Raw genomic sequence first — 16,611 nt, 5'->3', positions numbered from 1 at the left:
TTTGGCCTGTGGAGCCAAGTGTCTCAAAACAAATGCATGTTGTACACTGTTTTTGCAACTACATAAAATGTGAGAAAAATTGAACAATTCAACAAATTTAATAAAAATAACACTCAACAATTACAAAATTGATCCATTTGTACAATTAATCGACAGTTTCTTGCAGTTGATAACCTTTAAGTAGATGGAACAGATGGATAGATCAGACATTCTAAAATTCTTTGTTACAACTAGCTAGTTTAACCCTGGTGATTTACAAAATGAGGTTGCAGCATAACCAAATAAGGAATAGCTTATTAAATGGAGTGATTTGGCAAAAAAAAACTACCCAGCCACCAAGCTACAAAGATTTAAAAACATCAGGTTAAGGAAAAAATATATATATTAAACCGAGGTGCAAAACCTTTGTTTATACTTAAAACGAGTAAGTCTTGCGTCAGCGTTTGTTGTATTCATGCAGTTAACATAATTGCATATTACTGATGTTTTATAATTTATGTAAAATTTCATTTGAAGTCAGTTTACATTGTATTTAACAGCATTTCATCACGTGTCAGGTCAGACATGTGGACTGTGTTCTTTTTTATAGTTTAAGCTAAAAGGGCCTTAATTTAACAAGCTAATAGTTAAAGATGAGGATAAAGATGGATGACAGCTCTCAAAAGTGAAGCCAAAGTGTCTCAATCGCCACAGAACTAATAAGTCAAATTACACATCAAATACGTTTTTCTCACAAGGGGTTTCTGTCATTTTACGTTGTTCTTATCACATTAATTGTTCATGTTTTCGGTAAGTTTGGTTTAAGTTAATGATTTGATGCTTTAAAAATAGGCTGAAACATCATGATTGACAACTGAGACCTGGTAGAGCACATGTGTGGGACTTTGAGAACGTGGCCCTGATCACTGCTGCAGGGACTTGAGGTGTGATGGTAGTGTTTGTATGTGGGATATTTGGTCTTGATTTCTAGATAGAGGGAGGAAGTGGAGATCCGTCGTCCATCTTTAGATAGAGTCTATGGTTTGAGCTGCTTTGAACAACTGATGGAATCCACTGCAGGATTTCAGCAGCATGGGAAACCTGACCACCTCTTAAGTCGTAATTACTCATACATATCATGTCATTAGCCTGCACTGATTAGTTTTCAAATGTGACAGCACAGTATCACCATGGCATCAATCATCAAAGAAAACATTTGCGGCAGTATCCAGGCTGGTAAGAGCCACACACAACAGAGGAGAATTCAGAAAAAAAGATTTCAAACGCAGCTTGCGAACTTGACTCCTCTGCATGAGCTCACAGCGTATAATTAGAAGGTAAATTTGAAAAAGCAACCAAGCAAACAGGCTCACAGTATGTGGGATAAATAAAGCAGTTCACGGGCTTGGTTGGCCTTGACTACTGACACAGAGGTCACACCAGTCTTTATTCACACATTCTTTGCATACACTCTGGATGATATGTATAAATTAAGTCTGAGAAAGGAGGAGAGTTTCTAACACTTCATTATAATCAAGATCGTTCTCTGTCCCAGTCCCTTGGTCTCAAATTATGGAGTGTGTAAGTGGACGTTAATGATACTGTTGCTAAATTGAATAGAAATTATTCAACGGAGTGTCATGAGTAAAGTCACTGAAATGAGGAGTTGATGTGAGGAAGCTGATTATGCAGATGCATCTTCTGGCAGAACACCAAACGTCCCGTTTACCGACGTGTCACTTATGGGTGATGCTGGTCTCGGCCAGGTGTCGGGTGCCCGTGTAGACGGAACTCACGGCTGTCGCCTCAGTCCTGACCTTCCCAGCTACTCTCCCATCATCCTCCTCTCCCCATCTGCCCTCCCGTCCATACTAGACATCGACAGCCATGCCATAGTCAGGGGTGCTGGTGAACTGGATCTTACCATCTGCTTCCTGCTCTTCAAACACGAGGACCTGTGATGAAGCAAAAGCAGAAAATGTTAAGCAAAGTCGTGAGAGGACAGTGAGAGTGGGTGGTGGAGCACTAATGTCAATATATGAACACTCACAGAAAAGACAATCTAAGAAAAGGCGAGAAATGCAGAGATACAGAATGTTTAGCTCCAGGCCTTGTGCAGAGGTCAGCAACATTAAAGCTATAGTGTGATGAATATCAGTAGCTATAATACTGTAACTACTGATCTGAAGAGCTAGATAACTTTGTTTTTTAATAATACAAAATATAACCAGATGGAACTAAAAGGTTCATGGATTAGTTGATTGCCAGTAAGTTAAACAGGCTTTAATTTTGTTCACTGATAAATCATCCAAGTCTTTAATCACACAAACAAAAAACAACGACATTTGCTCATGCACCAGTAAGAGGTGAGGATTTGAATACTTTGTCATGTTTTACTATATCTCATTGCATTTTGGGATTTTAGACTATTGATAAGACAAAACTAGACATTTAAAAGATGTCACAATGGGCTCTGTGAAACAGAAACATGCTTATTTAATTATTTTATGACATGTTTCTGTCGAAACCCCCAATTAACAACCAATTAATCAATAAAAATGTTCATAAGATTAATCTATATTAAAAATAATCATTAGTTGGAGCCCTAATTTTTTATCTTTATTATAAAAAATGTCTTAAGGAATTTGGCAGCCATTTTTCATGGTCAGTCAGGATTGGATTGCATGCTAACATGGGCAGGACCTATATAAATAGATAGTTGTGCCATTGTAAAATACTAAACAATGCTACAGTGACTGATTGAAGTATCACTCGAAGGGTAACCCCCTGCAGGTATAGATAATACAGAAGTACCTGGTTGTCTCCCTTGTGAAGCCAGGGGCCTGGGACGTAGAGAGTTTGCTGAGGACCGATGGACCTGTAGCGTCCAAGATTCTTGCCGTTGATGAAGATGACTCCTTTACTCCATCCCTGTAAACACAAACAGTCACTGTTAGAGTAAAACTTAGAAACACGTTGATAACTATCTCCTACACAAGAAAGTCTTTACTTCTAATGTGATTTGCATCTTGTGACTAACACACACAGACTTGTTGTTAATTACAACTCCTTCCCAGAAAATGTGAGAAATGTGAGAGAAAAATAACTGCTACTGTAACAGTTTGGAAATGATCAGTCATGAAGTACATATTTACATAATATTGTAAAAATATAATGAGTCATAACAACATAAATAATAACAATTAAATAATGATTTTCATATGTGTATTAACTAAGTCCAAATAATAACATGACTTAAACCTATTGGGGCATTTCAGATTTTTTGACAGAGGTATAACAACTAATACAAATGTGTACTAACGGTATAGTAAGGGTCAAATAAAATACATGAATCAATCTTTTTGGCAGAGCTTCCTGTGCTGGTTCTGCTGTGTTGTATTAGCAGCTCCACTGGGTCTGACTTACAGGGAGTTTGATGAAGGTGTCTTTGGGAGAACCGTTCACGTAGAGTTTGGCCTGGAAAAACCCTGGGAAGGACAGCTGCTCTCGCATAGACTTCCAGTTGCCCAAATTCTCGATTCTGTAAAATGACAAAGAAAATTGAAGAATACAATCCTTACAGATTACACCTTTCACATTGAGTTCCATTCTATGAAGCACAAATGTCCCTTGTCTTGACTTATAGGAGGCCTGTTATTTATCATGTCAGTCCTACAGTATTCTGGCTGCAGTAAATGTCAATGTGTCAAATGGGAAAGTTTGGACATGGATAGCACTGGGAAATATTCAGATTCTTTGTCTTATAATTTCAGTTATAGGTTATACTTTGCCTTGAAGTGAATTCAAAAGGTTGCCGTGATATAAGACAAGATAGTTTCCATCATAGACGCCTTCAAGCCTTGACATTTTCAGGATGGTGATAAACGAAAGAAATTGAAACATTTTCAGTATATGGGGAGATACCTAACAATGGATGTAAAATATAGCTACGTATTCATGTAAAATGTACACTTCTACACAGTAGAAGGTAAGATAAATCTAGTGACTCTGATGTTTAGTGTCAGTGCAACAAATATTAGGTAACCAACATAACCTAAAAAGGAGGTGAGGGTTTTAGGATTTAGTAATACGGAATCATCATGAGGGATATGCCTTCGCACCTTGGGGTGCACCTTTCTTCAAGTGGTGTTGTATTGTATTCAGAAAGGTGCAGTGCAGCTCTTAAATGACTCCAACCCTGTAGTCTACCCACTGTACTGCTTACAATTCAAGATGTTTACCATGAGACACTGAATTGGGAGGCTGTGTTCTGACTCCTCAGTTTTCCCATCATATTACCACTGTAATTGTGTTATGCAGGGAGATAATCAGCTGGATTGGATCAGAGGCGGCTTTAATGACAGAGAAACACAAACATGGAGGGAAAGTGGACCATAATGGAAAAGACACAAACCTGTTAAGGAAGCCTGGCTTCATATCCAGACTATGAATAATGAAGTCTTGGAGGAGCTGCTTGTTTAACTCGATATCTCCGACCAGACCTGAAAGGTGAGTCAGAGCGGCTTTCAGCTTTCTAATACATCTTAAGACGCTTAGCTTCACGAAAGGTCTCCAATGAAAAAAAGATCATTTAAAGAGGACTCATGCTGACTGGAACATTTAAAAAGCCATCAGTTTGGGGAGCAATTTGTACCTTTGCGCTGCTCATCCAGAGTCTGCCCATAATTCACTCTTCCACAGTTCTCCACCAGTAAACCTAGTGTTCTTCTTCCCTTCAGTAGGAGAATCACAATCAGAATCAGCAACTACACTACATGTCAAGAATTAACAAAATACAAACTAGTATTTCAACTACTTTTCAAGTACTTTTTTTCAACTAGTCTGACTTGAGTGAGTGATCAGGGCTGTTCTGCGTCTGAACTGTAAAGCTGAATTTAACTGATGTTAACATAAACTGTTATATTAATACTGAGACCTTGTTGCCAAAGAACATCTATCAGCACCATCTGAAGCTTTAACATGCTGCACGTTGTTGAATATTAAACAGGAAGAAGACTGGTTCTATGCTACTTAATGAGGGACACACACACACACACACACACACACACACACACACACACACACACACACACACACACACACACACACACACACACACACACACACACACACACACACACACACACACACACACACACACACACACACACACACACAATACCTTCCCATCAGGAAGTGCCAGCTCTAGTGTTTTATAATCCAGGACACCAACAAAATGTTTGTCCACAAAAACCTGGGAGGAAAAATAAAATTATATACAGAAAATCAAAGAATGAACTTGAAAACACTCACGAAAGTTTTTTGGGTTTCAACATTTGAGAACTGTCTTAAAATTGTGTGACATTAATACCAGAGCAACTGATCACAGCCTGAGCTTGTTAATTGCCCTCCACAAGTACAGTGTGTCATTTCTAACAAGCAGATTACAGCTTTCCGGGTGCAAACGTTCGCACAAAGGAAAGTGTAAATTGTGAAATGTGATTGTAAAAGCGTCACGTCGCTGTGTGTCTTCCTCTCCTTACCAGCGCTCTGTCTCTGATGTTGTTCTTTGAGTTGAGGAGTCCTCCGCTGGTGATGATGGTCTCATACAGCGTGTAGCCGTACGACTGACCATTGTTATGGTTGACAGGGAGATTCTCCATGTTTATCGGCCTCTCTGACTTCAATGGCTAAAAATAGGAAAAAGACGACCGATGTTTAGGGTTGTTCACATAAAGACCTACTGAAAACAGGTATTGAAGGACGCATTTGTCCGTTTGGTCTTCAAATGCAGACTATGAAGGTTGCAGCCTCTGACTTAAGACGCAGCTTATGTTCTGAGATTGTAAATTGGTGAATGCATTTTGTGTGATCTGGCCTTAAAGCGGTTTTAATTCCGGTTCATACTTTTCATTTGTGTTAATACTTGAAAAATGTTTACACGCTCTAGGGTTCATAAAAAACATCACCCTCCTCATATTGTCCATTGCTGCAGCTCCTCTTTTCAGCCTCTGTCTGAAATACTGTTAAGCTTTTTAAGTTTTGCTCCTGTCTCTTTAAGCCCCCCTCCTCCTGACAAGGCTTTTCAGAAGCAATGAGGGAGTGGAGCACCTTTAACACTGACTTTTTGGAGACCTTTTACATACACAGACAAAAAAAACTATATAGAACACACTAGAGGAAAGGGAAATCTCAAAAAGCATTGTATGTAATCTCACAACCGTTCTCAGAACAGACTCATCATTTCTGCCCCACAATCTCCTCCTTACAGAACGTAAGGCTCTTTTAAACCTAATGAGGCTCACATGTGTGGCAGTCAGAGCAATCCTTTCATTCAGCCACATTGTTTTTGCATCCCCTTGGGAGGGGCATTACGCACAAGACAATAAACACTCTCTGCTAGGACATGATTAACCACCTTCCCCCTAAACAGGCAAATACAATATCAAGCTCAGATGTTGTGCTCCGTCAGTCTGAAGCCGCTGAAGAGAGAACGCTCTTTTTAAACAAGGGTGTGTGGCTGGTCAGGGGCAAAGCAATTGTCATCCCATCTAAGAGAGAAGCAAATTGTTGCAACAGGAGGTGAATAATTAATGGTGTCAGCAACTGCCAGATGTGCAACATCTGGTATGAATATCGATGCCACTGGAGAGCTTGGTGTAAATGGCTAGACTACACTGGTGGACATGACAGTAATAAATTCAAGATGACACCTCCTGTGCATTTTCTTGAACAAATCTTTTTGTTTGTTTCGTGTTTGCCGAGGGGGGATTTTATGTGCATACTTTACACTTAACACAGGTGCACACATTTGATTACTTCTTGTCTGTGAATGGGCCACCGGTGCAATGTTTCAGACGTGCACTGAAATCCAGACATTTTCCTGAAACCTTCCAGAGGGGCTGTACATAAGAACCCAAATGTTTGAGTCAGATGCCTGGAAATCCTCCTGCCAGCCCCCAAATAAAATGTCAGTGAGCCCATGTGAGAATACATCAGGAAAGTGTTAAGAAAATTCACTGCTAAAAAGTGGGCTTGTTGATGGCATTTTGTAACACATGACAGATGCAAATCTAAACAAATAAAAACAATACAATATCTAAGGATGAAAAAGAGGTGCCATAAACGTAGAAGACGCTGACAACAATAGCATTTTCTGCAGCGGAACACTTCATGTCCTGCCTCCTGCATGCTTCACTCAGGTGCCACTGCTCGCCTGGATGTTTCAGACATTTTCCTGTTGTTGTTAAACACGTCTGAACCAAAAGATCTCCTACTGCGCTCTTCGCATGTGAAAGGAAAACTTTAGAAAGTGAACAGACCTAATTTTCTGGACTTTGTGCCTGAAAACAGCTTCACTCAAACATAGAGAATTAAATCAATCAGTGACAACAGGCATAAGAGTGATGGTGACTACAGTGATTATTTGTGCTGGAGTTGTTTTCATCGTTTGCTAATGTTGATTGTTTAAAAAAACTACAACTAGCTACAATAGCTGGAATAATAGCTACTTAGCAGATTTAATATATGATAATTAAGGCAAGCAGAAATTCTGCGGTGAGTAGACAGATGTGATAAAGGAGCTTGTGCTACTGTAACCATGGGTAGAGTAAATACATCCTCAGTCTTAGTGAATCACAGCTGGAATCCATATATTCAATATTAGGCTCGTTTAAAAAGGAGACAACAGCCTTCACATCCACATAATTAACCACCGATTTTCTTTCAGTTTAAATGATGGGATTTTACAAATGGTAATGAATGACGTTTTTTTATGAATTACTGATTGTAAACAACTTTGTAGTGATATGAGCAATGCTACTCAGCTAATGATGTTTGTCATTTTTGTGCCAAGAATTTCAGCACTCTCTCTGCGTCTGTAGCTTACCTTGTCAGCGAAATGCAGAATGTCCCACAGAGACAGGTGCTGCTGGACGACAACAGGCTGGTACGCTCTCCTCTGCAGGAGAGGAGGCAGTTCAGGGAGAGGGTAGACTGAAAAACCAGGAAGAAACTTTAGGCTAGATAGCAGTTTTTCTGACTATATATCAATTTATGCTCATTTTATGTATCCATAATTAGGGCCCCAAACTAGCCTTCCATGTATACAACATTTTGACCCTGAAAATACATACTCAACACGCTTTCACACCTATTTTGTTTAATCCGAACCTAAATAACCTAAATAACAGGGGTGAAAGGTTCCTCGGAGCATGGTTCGGACATCTCTCCAACATTTAATCCAACCCAAAGAGGTTGTTGGTCCGGATCAAACTGAAACACGGCTCTTTTCATTTTGCAGCGTGAAAACACTTTGTTGGATAGTTTGGACCAATTGCAGCAAGTTGCATTTAAACTAGTTTTGAATACTGCACCAGAAGTTGGTGATGCTGCTGGCAATACCATCATAATGATAACGATGTTACAGCAGCAACAAAATTAACAAAATGAACCAGTTCAATTATTCTATCCAACATGAAGACAGATGTTTAATATAACTATTATTCTGCAACAAATTGTTCTGATCTCTTGGTGGAGCCATTTACCCTCCACAGCAGCATCCAGTTTGTGCTCTATGTTACAAAAAGTCTCTTGACAGTGGTAAACAGTAGTTGCCCATGCCCCCTAACTGCTTTCAAAGGTGTTAAGGCATGCAGACACACCAGTGCTCCCTCTGGAAAAGGCTTGACAGCATTTCCTTATCACCAAGTGCTAACAACTGAAACACTTGGGGAAAGCTTGGAGGATAATGGCCAACACCTTTCTCCTAGATGGCTTTTTAAATGCTTAAAAGCCAATGCCTTTATAATGTGAAAATATAACAGAGTAAACATGCAATGAAACACGTACATGGAGTTATGTCACGAATTTGGAATTTTTCCCACAATAATGCAATATTATCCCAAATTACCCATTCAGTTCTCAACAAAGGAGACAGTGGCAATGTGTTGCAGGGAAGAAGAAACTCATGCTGCTTTCAGACATGAATGGCACCTGACCCACATGACCCAATTGACTTTACTTTTTTCACATATGAAGAACACAGCAGGAGATTGTCCAGGTCAGACACGTTCAGGTGAGGGGTGGTGTCTGGATGGAGCACACAGGAGGCAAGACCTAGCTTACACCTCTTCTACACCACAATAAGCAGGTATACACAGCTTATTTAAATCTGGTTAAACCCACAAGAAAGGTGACTGACTCCTCCTTTCCCATTGCCAGGGGAGGAGTTTGTTTCTCTGTTTTCTTTTCACAAAAGCACCGAAAACTGAGGCACCCTCTCACCTCGCTGTCTTGCCCAATTAGCGAGTTCACGCCGGTGTCTTGTTTCCATCACTGCCAATCTGAACCAGCTAGTTAAAACCCTGTATACTGCAGACTCATTTGACCGGGAGTGATTGCTGATTGTATCCAATCCCATTGCAGACAAAAGCAAGCTGTTAGTGGGTTTTTTGACCAGTGGAAAAGGGGCTTTTTAAATTCTGCTGCGAAAATAACGTGCTTTGGTTTACAACACACACTGGCGTGGATCCTTACTGTCGACAGTTCTCGAATCTCATTGTCTTTCTAAGTTTACATTCTCTGCTTCATCTACGTGTATGACGCCTCTGTACTTTTTTTCCAGTTTTGTGTCCTCACATTTTCCTGCTGTATTTTAATATGAGTTCACTCCTGTAAAATGTCAGGAGCAGCTGACTCGGATATGTGCATTCTCACATACAGCTCCACCGGATAACTTCAGGAGAAATACGGAATTCATTGCCTGTCGGAAAGCAGCATAATGCTGGGGTTTGAATTTACTCATACTTGACATCTGACTTTCTTTACAGAAGATAGGCAATTTCTGACATATTTGAAATTACAAGAAAACCCCAAAGCATGTAGGACCCAAGTCTATTTTAAGAACCTTTTTTGTTGTCAAATACAAGTGTTAGACCTTTGACAGATCAGTGTGAATCCACGCCAAGATATGCAGAAACAACACCGCAGGGCAAAGAGTAACTGACACGATGTACATGATTTGACAACCAAACAATAATGAAATATCAATCTGATCTAATTAAAAAATTGGGTCATGTGTTTGTGGTTGCTATAGAACCCAGCCTGGCTCTCATATACAGGCCACTGCTCATTGTTCAGCAGACTACAAAACATAAAGATGAATCACACACAGGGAGCCTTTCAAACTGTCTTCAATCACCACAATGCTGGAGGAATCATTATTTTGTTGTGATGGATTCGAACCCAGTTTGCCAAAAAAAAATCTTCGTTTCTAGTAAATATGAGAGCCCCCCTCCAACACAAAACCTCATTTTACAAATAGAGGAAATTGCATGAGTCATAAACAAGCTTAGGATGTAATTTTCACACTGGTCTGAGACTGAGGGTCTATGACTTTGACAAAAATCTCACAAAACCCCCATGCTTGTGATTATATGCAAAGTTATCCTGCTTTAGCCAACGGAGTACAGGCTCTACATGGATAATTAATGCAAGTAGGGGGGCTGGTGAAAAGAAATGGAGAGAAAGAGAGGTGGAAGATGTGGGGCCCGTCGCAGCAACAACATACAACACTCACTGTGGTAGAAGCTGAATAAATTCCTCAGAAGATGGTACTTGGTGGTGTAATCCCCAGCCTCGGATAATGGAGCATCGTAATCTGCAAGATAATGCGCTATCAGAACAGCAGGCTCAGGAGCCAGCGAGACAGGCATGCCTCTCACCGTGGCAGATGATTTCACCGTGCTCCCCTATCAAACAACTTGAGACAGCAGCTGGCCGAGACACAGTTTGGGTTATCTTGACAGAAATTGGTGCCGTTTTTGAGGTGAAAAGGTAAAAAAGCATTCAGAAGAGTAAACACGAGTGTAAAGAGCGGTCAAAGGTGGCTGTCCCTCCTGTCGAGCACATTGCAGATTTCTGCTCTTTACTGAAGAATGAGGTTATTGCAATGTTAAGTACCCTATAGGAGGATATAAAACCCATTGTACCATCTTTAATTTACATTCCCAATGCAGTTTATTGTGTAATGAATGAATTAATGTGCACTGCATATTCAAATGTCCAAGCAGCCAAAGATCAGAGGCTGTGTGTATAGATAGTGCCATCTATGGATAGTTAAAGTGTACTCATCATGCTTTCATCTTCACATTTCTTTTATTTGGTACATTGCACATTTATGTGCAGCATCAGTGGGGTTTACAGATAAGAATTAACACCAGTATAAGTGGCAGTGATTGTAAATATGTACCTGGCTCTTAAAATGCAGTAATACGTTAAATCTTTGGGGCATAATTCTAGATAAACCCTGAACAATCAACTTTTGTTTAATCATATGTTGCAAAACGCTGATTAAAACCAGATTGATCACACATACCGTAACTCGTTATCATAGGTTTGGGTGCCGGTATTCCAACAGCAAATGCTCCGTTCATGAAGCCAAAATTTGTCCCTCCATGGAACATGTAGAGATTGATGGACATGTCCTTTTCAAGGATCTCTGTGACCACAGGTATCATGTCTGAAAGAGTAGTGAAAAAAGTTAAACAAACAAGTCCAATTTGAAGGCGCAAAACAGCTAATAACTCACCAGTCTACAATAAACGTTTATGAGTTTAGCAACAAACTTATTCCTTTACTCACAAAGAGCTTTGCCCTTGGTTTGCTTCTCTTTCTATCACTTTTATTTGTATAAATTGGATGCATGCTACCCAGCTACCTTCATCCCATCTCGTAATACCACTATGCAATGGGGAGACATTGTAGTGTCCAGTCCACCCTTGGTTCAAGGGAGGATGAAGACGAAGCCGGACAATGCGTCTCCTCTTCCTACCACTATCCTGAAATGAAGTCAATATATCCTGGATAGTAACGCTGCCAGATATATACGATGCATATTTGGAGCCAGAGTCTGCGTAGTAGTTATGGGAATGAAGCAGCGGTAGCAAAGTCCTGCCAATACTCAGTCTCAGCTGTTAATCATGACATTTCACCCCATTTTTATAGCAACAAATAATTCATTAAAACCGAACTTACTGGGGAAAAAAACAACACTTGAACAAACATCAGTGGGAGAAGAATTAAAATGACAGAGAAAAATGTTACGCATACGCTGTGTGTTAGTTCGGTCCATGTCCCATCTGCTAAAATGGAGGAGACAGTGTTTATAAACTATACTGCAGCGAGCCACCAGGTGGCAATCCAAATGTTTTGGTTCACTTTTGGGTAAGGGGTCTTTTCATCCATGTATATATATATACACAGTCTATGGTAGCTCTTCTGTGAGGGCACATTATAACATCTAATCTTGTAAGAGCACAGACAACCTAAGCTCTTGACAAGTGATACTTGCCACCACCTGCCAGCAAAGAGCACGTTTGTTGGCAGAGCAAAGTGACATATAGTACCTTTAAACCATGATGTTTATAAATGACTTAATTATTTAGGTTTGAACAGTGAGCAAAGTTGAGCATAATGGAAATAAAGCTACACATTTACCTCCATGAATAACAGGAGGGGGAAAATCCATTTGACTACAGAGCCACTGTTTCAATAATCCTATTGCCCTCAATTCCACATCAATTAAAACATGGACCGACCTCAGCCACACTTCCTATTACAGGTTACTATAATTCATCATGGGGCTATACTCACACCTACAAAAAAATTGCCAACCTCCCTGTACGAATTAGCTACCTGTATTTCGAGAAGAACATGGCAGAGCAAATAATTAAGAATTCAAATTAGACGTTAGCAGACAAATTGAACTGACTTTAATTATAAGAATCAAGGGCACGAGTCTGGGTGAATAACAATCTTGCAGGGTGAGTGACAGAGCCCGACTCGGTTGGTTTCACGGTGGTGGCACCGGCTGTGACCGAGTGCCGGGTGTGTGCTGCAGTCTGCAGAGCACTGAACTGTCAAGGACACGAGGCCCCGCTGAATATTCCAGCGTTCATTTCATAGCCATGACACTTCCTGCATGGTGAGGTTCTTTTCTTTCTCCTCTTCCCGATCTCACCGAGGAGAAAATAAATAAGTGACACTGTTGGCCCTTTCATTTTTTTTTTTTCTGATAATGTGTGACGGCTTCAGGCTCTGCACGGTGTGCTCCAAATGAGATGTTTCTGAGAGCACTCCAGATGATGATAGCAGGGTGTGTGGCTGCCATTAATCTTTACAATTGCGAAACAGGTGCTATCGTTTATGTCATGACAGTACATTATATTAAGAATATCACCCTCCTGGCTGTAGCCTGTGGACCATGTCATATTGCAGAGTACATTTGTGTTAGCCACTGGTTACTTTACATGAAGGAGGCTTCAAGCTAAAATGCTCAAAATCCACTGCAGCTTCTTAAAATGAAATGAAATGAAAACATTGGGCGCTCATTTTCATCCCACAGTAAATATGTTTGGATTATGAACAAACAAGCATTCGCTCTGCACTCTGGGATATTGTGAAATCATTTTTTAAGAGTAATTGATTAATAAAGTAATGATAATAATCAAGTGTTCAATAGAAATAAGCACTGTCCTCACAAAGTGAACTAATCTACATCTATGTAAATGTTAAAACTGTGTATTAAGGTTGTGCGTATCTTCATGGCCACCGGAGGCACCATGTCACAATGTTTTAATAGTAGATCCCTGTTTTGTGAGCATAAATGCACAAAGATGCACATGGACATTGATGGAACCTTTTTAAAAAGTACATTTTATGCTATTTTATACTTCCGTTCCTCTTCATTTATTTAACAGCTGTAGTTACTAGTTACTATAATTAAGATTATTAAAAAGGTCTCTGTAATCAACTTTTAAATTTAAATTAAAAACTGTGAACATTCCAGCATATTCTTGATGTCATTCATCCCGTTTCAAGTATTTTCTGAAATCAAATTCTAGTTTTCCTAATTCTAGAGGGACGGCACACGTTGTAGTTCTGGTTTAGAGATATGGTCAGTTCTTTGTGTGCTTCATTTGAATTAAAAATGTGATGCTGTATGGATTCAATTATGGCCAGAATTGTCTTTGGAGACAATACATAAAGTGGTTAAAACATGCTCCACCACATGGACCGGTTACAATAGTAATATGTTACACATTGATGCATCAATAATAATACAATAATGCAATACCAATACAGTACATGACACAAAGAACTTTACTTTTAAAACCCTTTTGGCTGAAAATACATTTATTTTTACATGAGTAAGATTTTGAAATGCAGGACTCCTAATGTTATTTTATTACTTTGTTTATTCACTTAGTCTGAATCTTTTTTCTCTCAGTGGTGGTGTTATATGCAATCCTGCCAATGGTTTCACACTACTGCACTAACCAACAGTTGGTGCAACATGGAGCCAAGAAATGTAGCAGTGCCCTAACAAAACTGGGAAGAACAAGACTGCTAGCGAGCAGTGATGTAACAATGTTGGTGTCAGGAAAATGCGTTTAACACATTTGTAGCCCTCAGGGATACCCACTATGCATTTTGGTGTATAACCTCCACTTCAACAAAACTCCTCGGGCTTATCTGTAATGTATTTTGTCATGCCTAATGCTCTAGTGCAGGTGGTTAGATACTGCAGTACACATGCAGCTTGTGACTGTAGCATGAGTACAGGTAACTAATGGGAAAGCTCACAACTGAAATGTAATTTAATGCAGCTAAGGGCAAGACAATCATAGTGTGTATCTGTGTGTGCGTAGCTGTAGCAGAAGGAGCATGAGATGAATGTGACTCCTACAAAGTACAACACCTCACACCTGAGTTCAGTACAGTCGGAGAGCATCTTTGAACAATCCTGTACAAGGAAGTGTTTGAAAAACGTGGCTTTTGAACTTCAAATACGGCCAACAGACAAAGTAAAGAGGATGGGACACACACGCTCTGCTTTGTGGAACTTGGCTCTGAACCTACCGCCCATGAAAAGTATATAAATCTCTGACAAAGCCACAAAAACAAGGAGGAAATGACCATATGCTAAGCTGTACATCCCAGCTGCACCGACTGGGCTCCGTGCCGTCTGTGTAGGAACCATAGTGTTAGAGCGACTGTTTTACACTCAGCATGAAGAATTAATTTTTTGTCCTTATCCAGCTTTTCCCAGGCAGAGACTATTTTATTCTCAGCTCAAAAAAAAAAAAACACGTCTTGAGCCTTTTTCACCCTGAGGCTCGAGAGCTCTGTCTTGCCCTCAAGTCTGTTCTACCTTGAGAAATTCTGTATTGTCTCCATGCACAAAACCTGTCTCACTCCAGTCTCAAATTGGCCAGGATTATCAATACAGAAAGAAAGGGCCAAAACAAAGAATCCATCGATAGAAATTCCAAACTAATGTGAACACCTATTTTACTCTTATCAGGAATCCTGTTAGTCTCGCTATAGAAAATGATTTCAATCTTTCTCAAAGTCTTACCCTCGGCTGAATACACGTGATGGAGGTTCCCCCAAAGATCGAACCATCCCGACCAGTACTCCATCACCATTTTAGGCCTCTGAGGCTACAAGGGGATGAAGAAATGAATTGGTGTTACAAAGGTTTTTTGTGTGACTACATTATTGCACAGGCAAAAGATATTTTTCAGGTTACCAACTCCAAACTACTGTATATGGAGAGACTTTGTATTGGAAAGAGCAAGGGTTCATAATGATGTGTGTATCCAGTGTAGTTTGATTAGATCATAAAACTGGTAATGACTCATTCACAAAACAACACATCACTGGAAACACTTGTCCCCATCCAGGACATCTACCACCAGCGGTGTCTGTGGAAGGCACACAGCATGCAGACGATATAGGAGCAGGGCTTCAGTTTTATCATAAGGCAGTCAGGTTTCTTAAGTCATAGTCAATTCAAGTCCAACAAGCCTCTGCATATCTGTTTATCTGCCCGTTTGCACTTTTTTTCTCACCCACCTCTGGTAAATGTACAATAACTTATACATACATATTCCATACAGTTCAAAGTTGTCACTACATTTGCATCCTCGAATGTTGCACTGCATCTTTGAATGTATTACGTTTTTAGTGTATTGTTTTAAGTTTTGTATTTGCCTTATTTTATTTTTTTTAATCGAGCTCTTTCTACTTTGCTTTTATTTAATTTAATCATTGCACTAAGTGCACTGCTGAGCTGACCGGTTTCTTCTCATCCAAGTTTTCATTGTGCTGTTGACCCTGTGTTAACTTGCACAGGACAAATAAAACTTTAAACTTAAAATCATGTAACATATGACACAAATAAGACTTACCTGTATTTCTTCCAAATACTTAATGTCATTCAGGTTCAGTTTCTGAAAATTGATGGTTTCAAGAGCTGTAGACAAAAAAAGTTAAATATTATCATCATGTCATATATAATCTAAAAATATAAATTACTTTAAAGGTTTTTTTGTTGGCTGTATAAAACTATATGAAATGATTATTTTTTTAATAAATCATTCAAACCCATTCTTCTGTACAAGTTCCATATAACAGCTGTGGTGTCTTCATTCACAATTCACAAATGTAATGGAAGCTTCTGTAAATTATTTCAGAGACACATTTAAACATTATATGAATCCCCAGAGGACCGTTTACTTGATATAACGAGAAAAAAGCCCTGGTGGAGTCTGCACTGTGAATCAT

The 16,611-nt window shown here is 39.6% G+C and overlaps 1 protein-coding gene across 1 annotated transcript in view; it reads right to left on the bottom strand.

The window, feature by feature from the left end:
- Positions 1-1,524: 1,524 nt before the first annotated feature.
- LOC117772320 (beta-galactosidase-1-like protein 2) overlaps positions 1,525-16,611 on the bottom strand; it is a 23,027-nt gene continuing 7,940 nt past the window's right edge. The window contains exons 8-19 of the mRNA XM_034603349.1: positions 16,236-16,300; positions 15,401-15,485; positions 11,357-11,500; positions 10,559-10,639; positions 7,868-7,974; positions 5,523-5,669; positions 5,162-5,233; positions 4,634-4,712; positions 4,394-4,481; positions 3,406-3,520; positions 2,794-2,910; positions 1,525-1,934 (exon numbers count right to left, since the gene is read on the bottom strand). Coding sequence (XP_034459240.1) covers positions 1,851-1,934; positions 2,794-2,910; positions 3,406-3,520; positions 4,394-4,481; positions 4,634-4,712; positions 5,162-5,233; positions 5,523-5,669; positions 7,868-7,974; positions 10,559-10,639; positions 11,357-11,500; positions 15,401-15,485; positions 16,236-16,300 — 1,184 coding nt within the window. The 3' untranslated portion in view covers positions 1,525-1,850. The remainder of the gene's footprint in view (positions 1,935-2,793; positions 2,911-3,405; positions 3,521-4,393; positions 4,482-4,633; positions 4,713-5,161; positions 5,234-5,522; positions 5,670-7,867; positions 7,975-10,558; positions 10,640-11,356; positions 11,501-15,400; positions 15,486-16,235; positions 16,301-16,611) is intronic.

The sequence above is a fragment of the Hippoglossus hippoglossus genome, chromosome 13 (assembly GCF_009819705.1).
Source record: "Hippoglossus hippoglossus isolate fHipHip1 chromosome 13, fHipHip1.pri, whole genome shotgun sequence".
NCBI lineage: Eukaryota > Metazoa > Chordata > Actinopteri > Pleuronectiformes > Pleuronectidae > Hippoglossus > Hippoglossus hippoglossus.
This window is presented reverse-complemented; position numbering and strand designations above follow the sequence as displayed.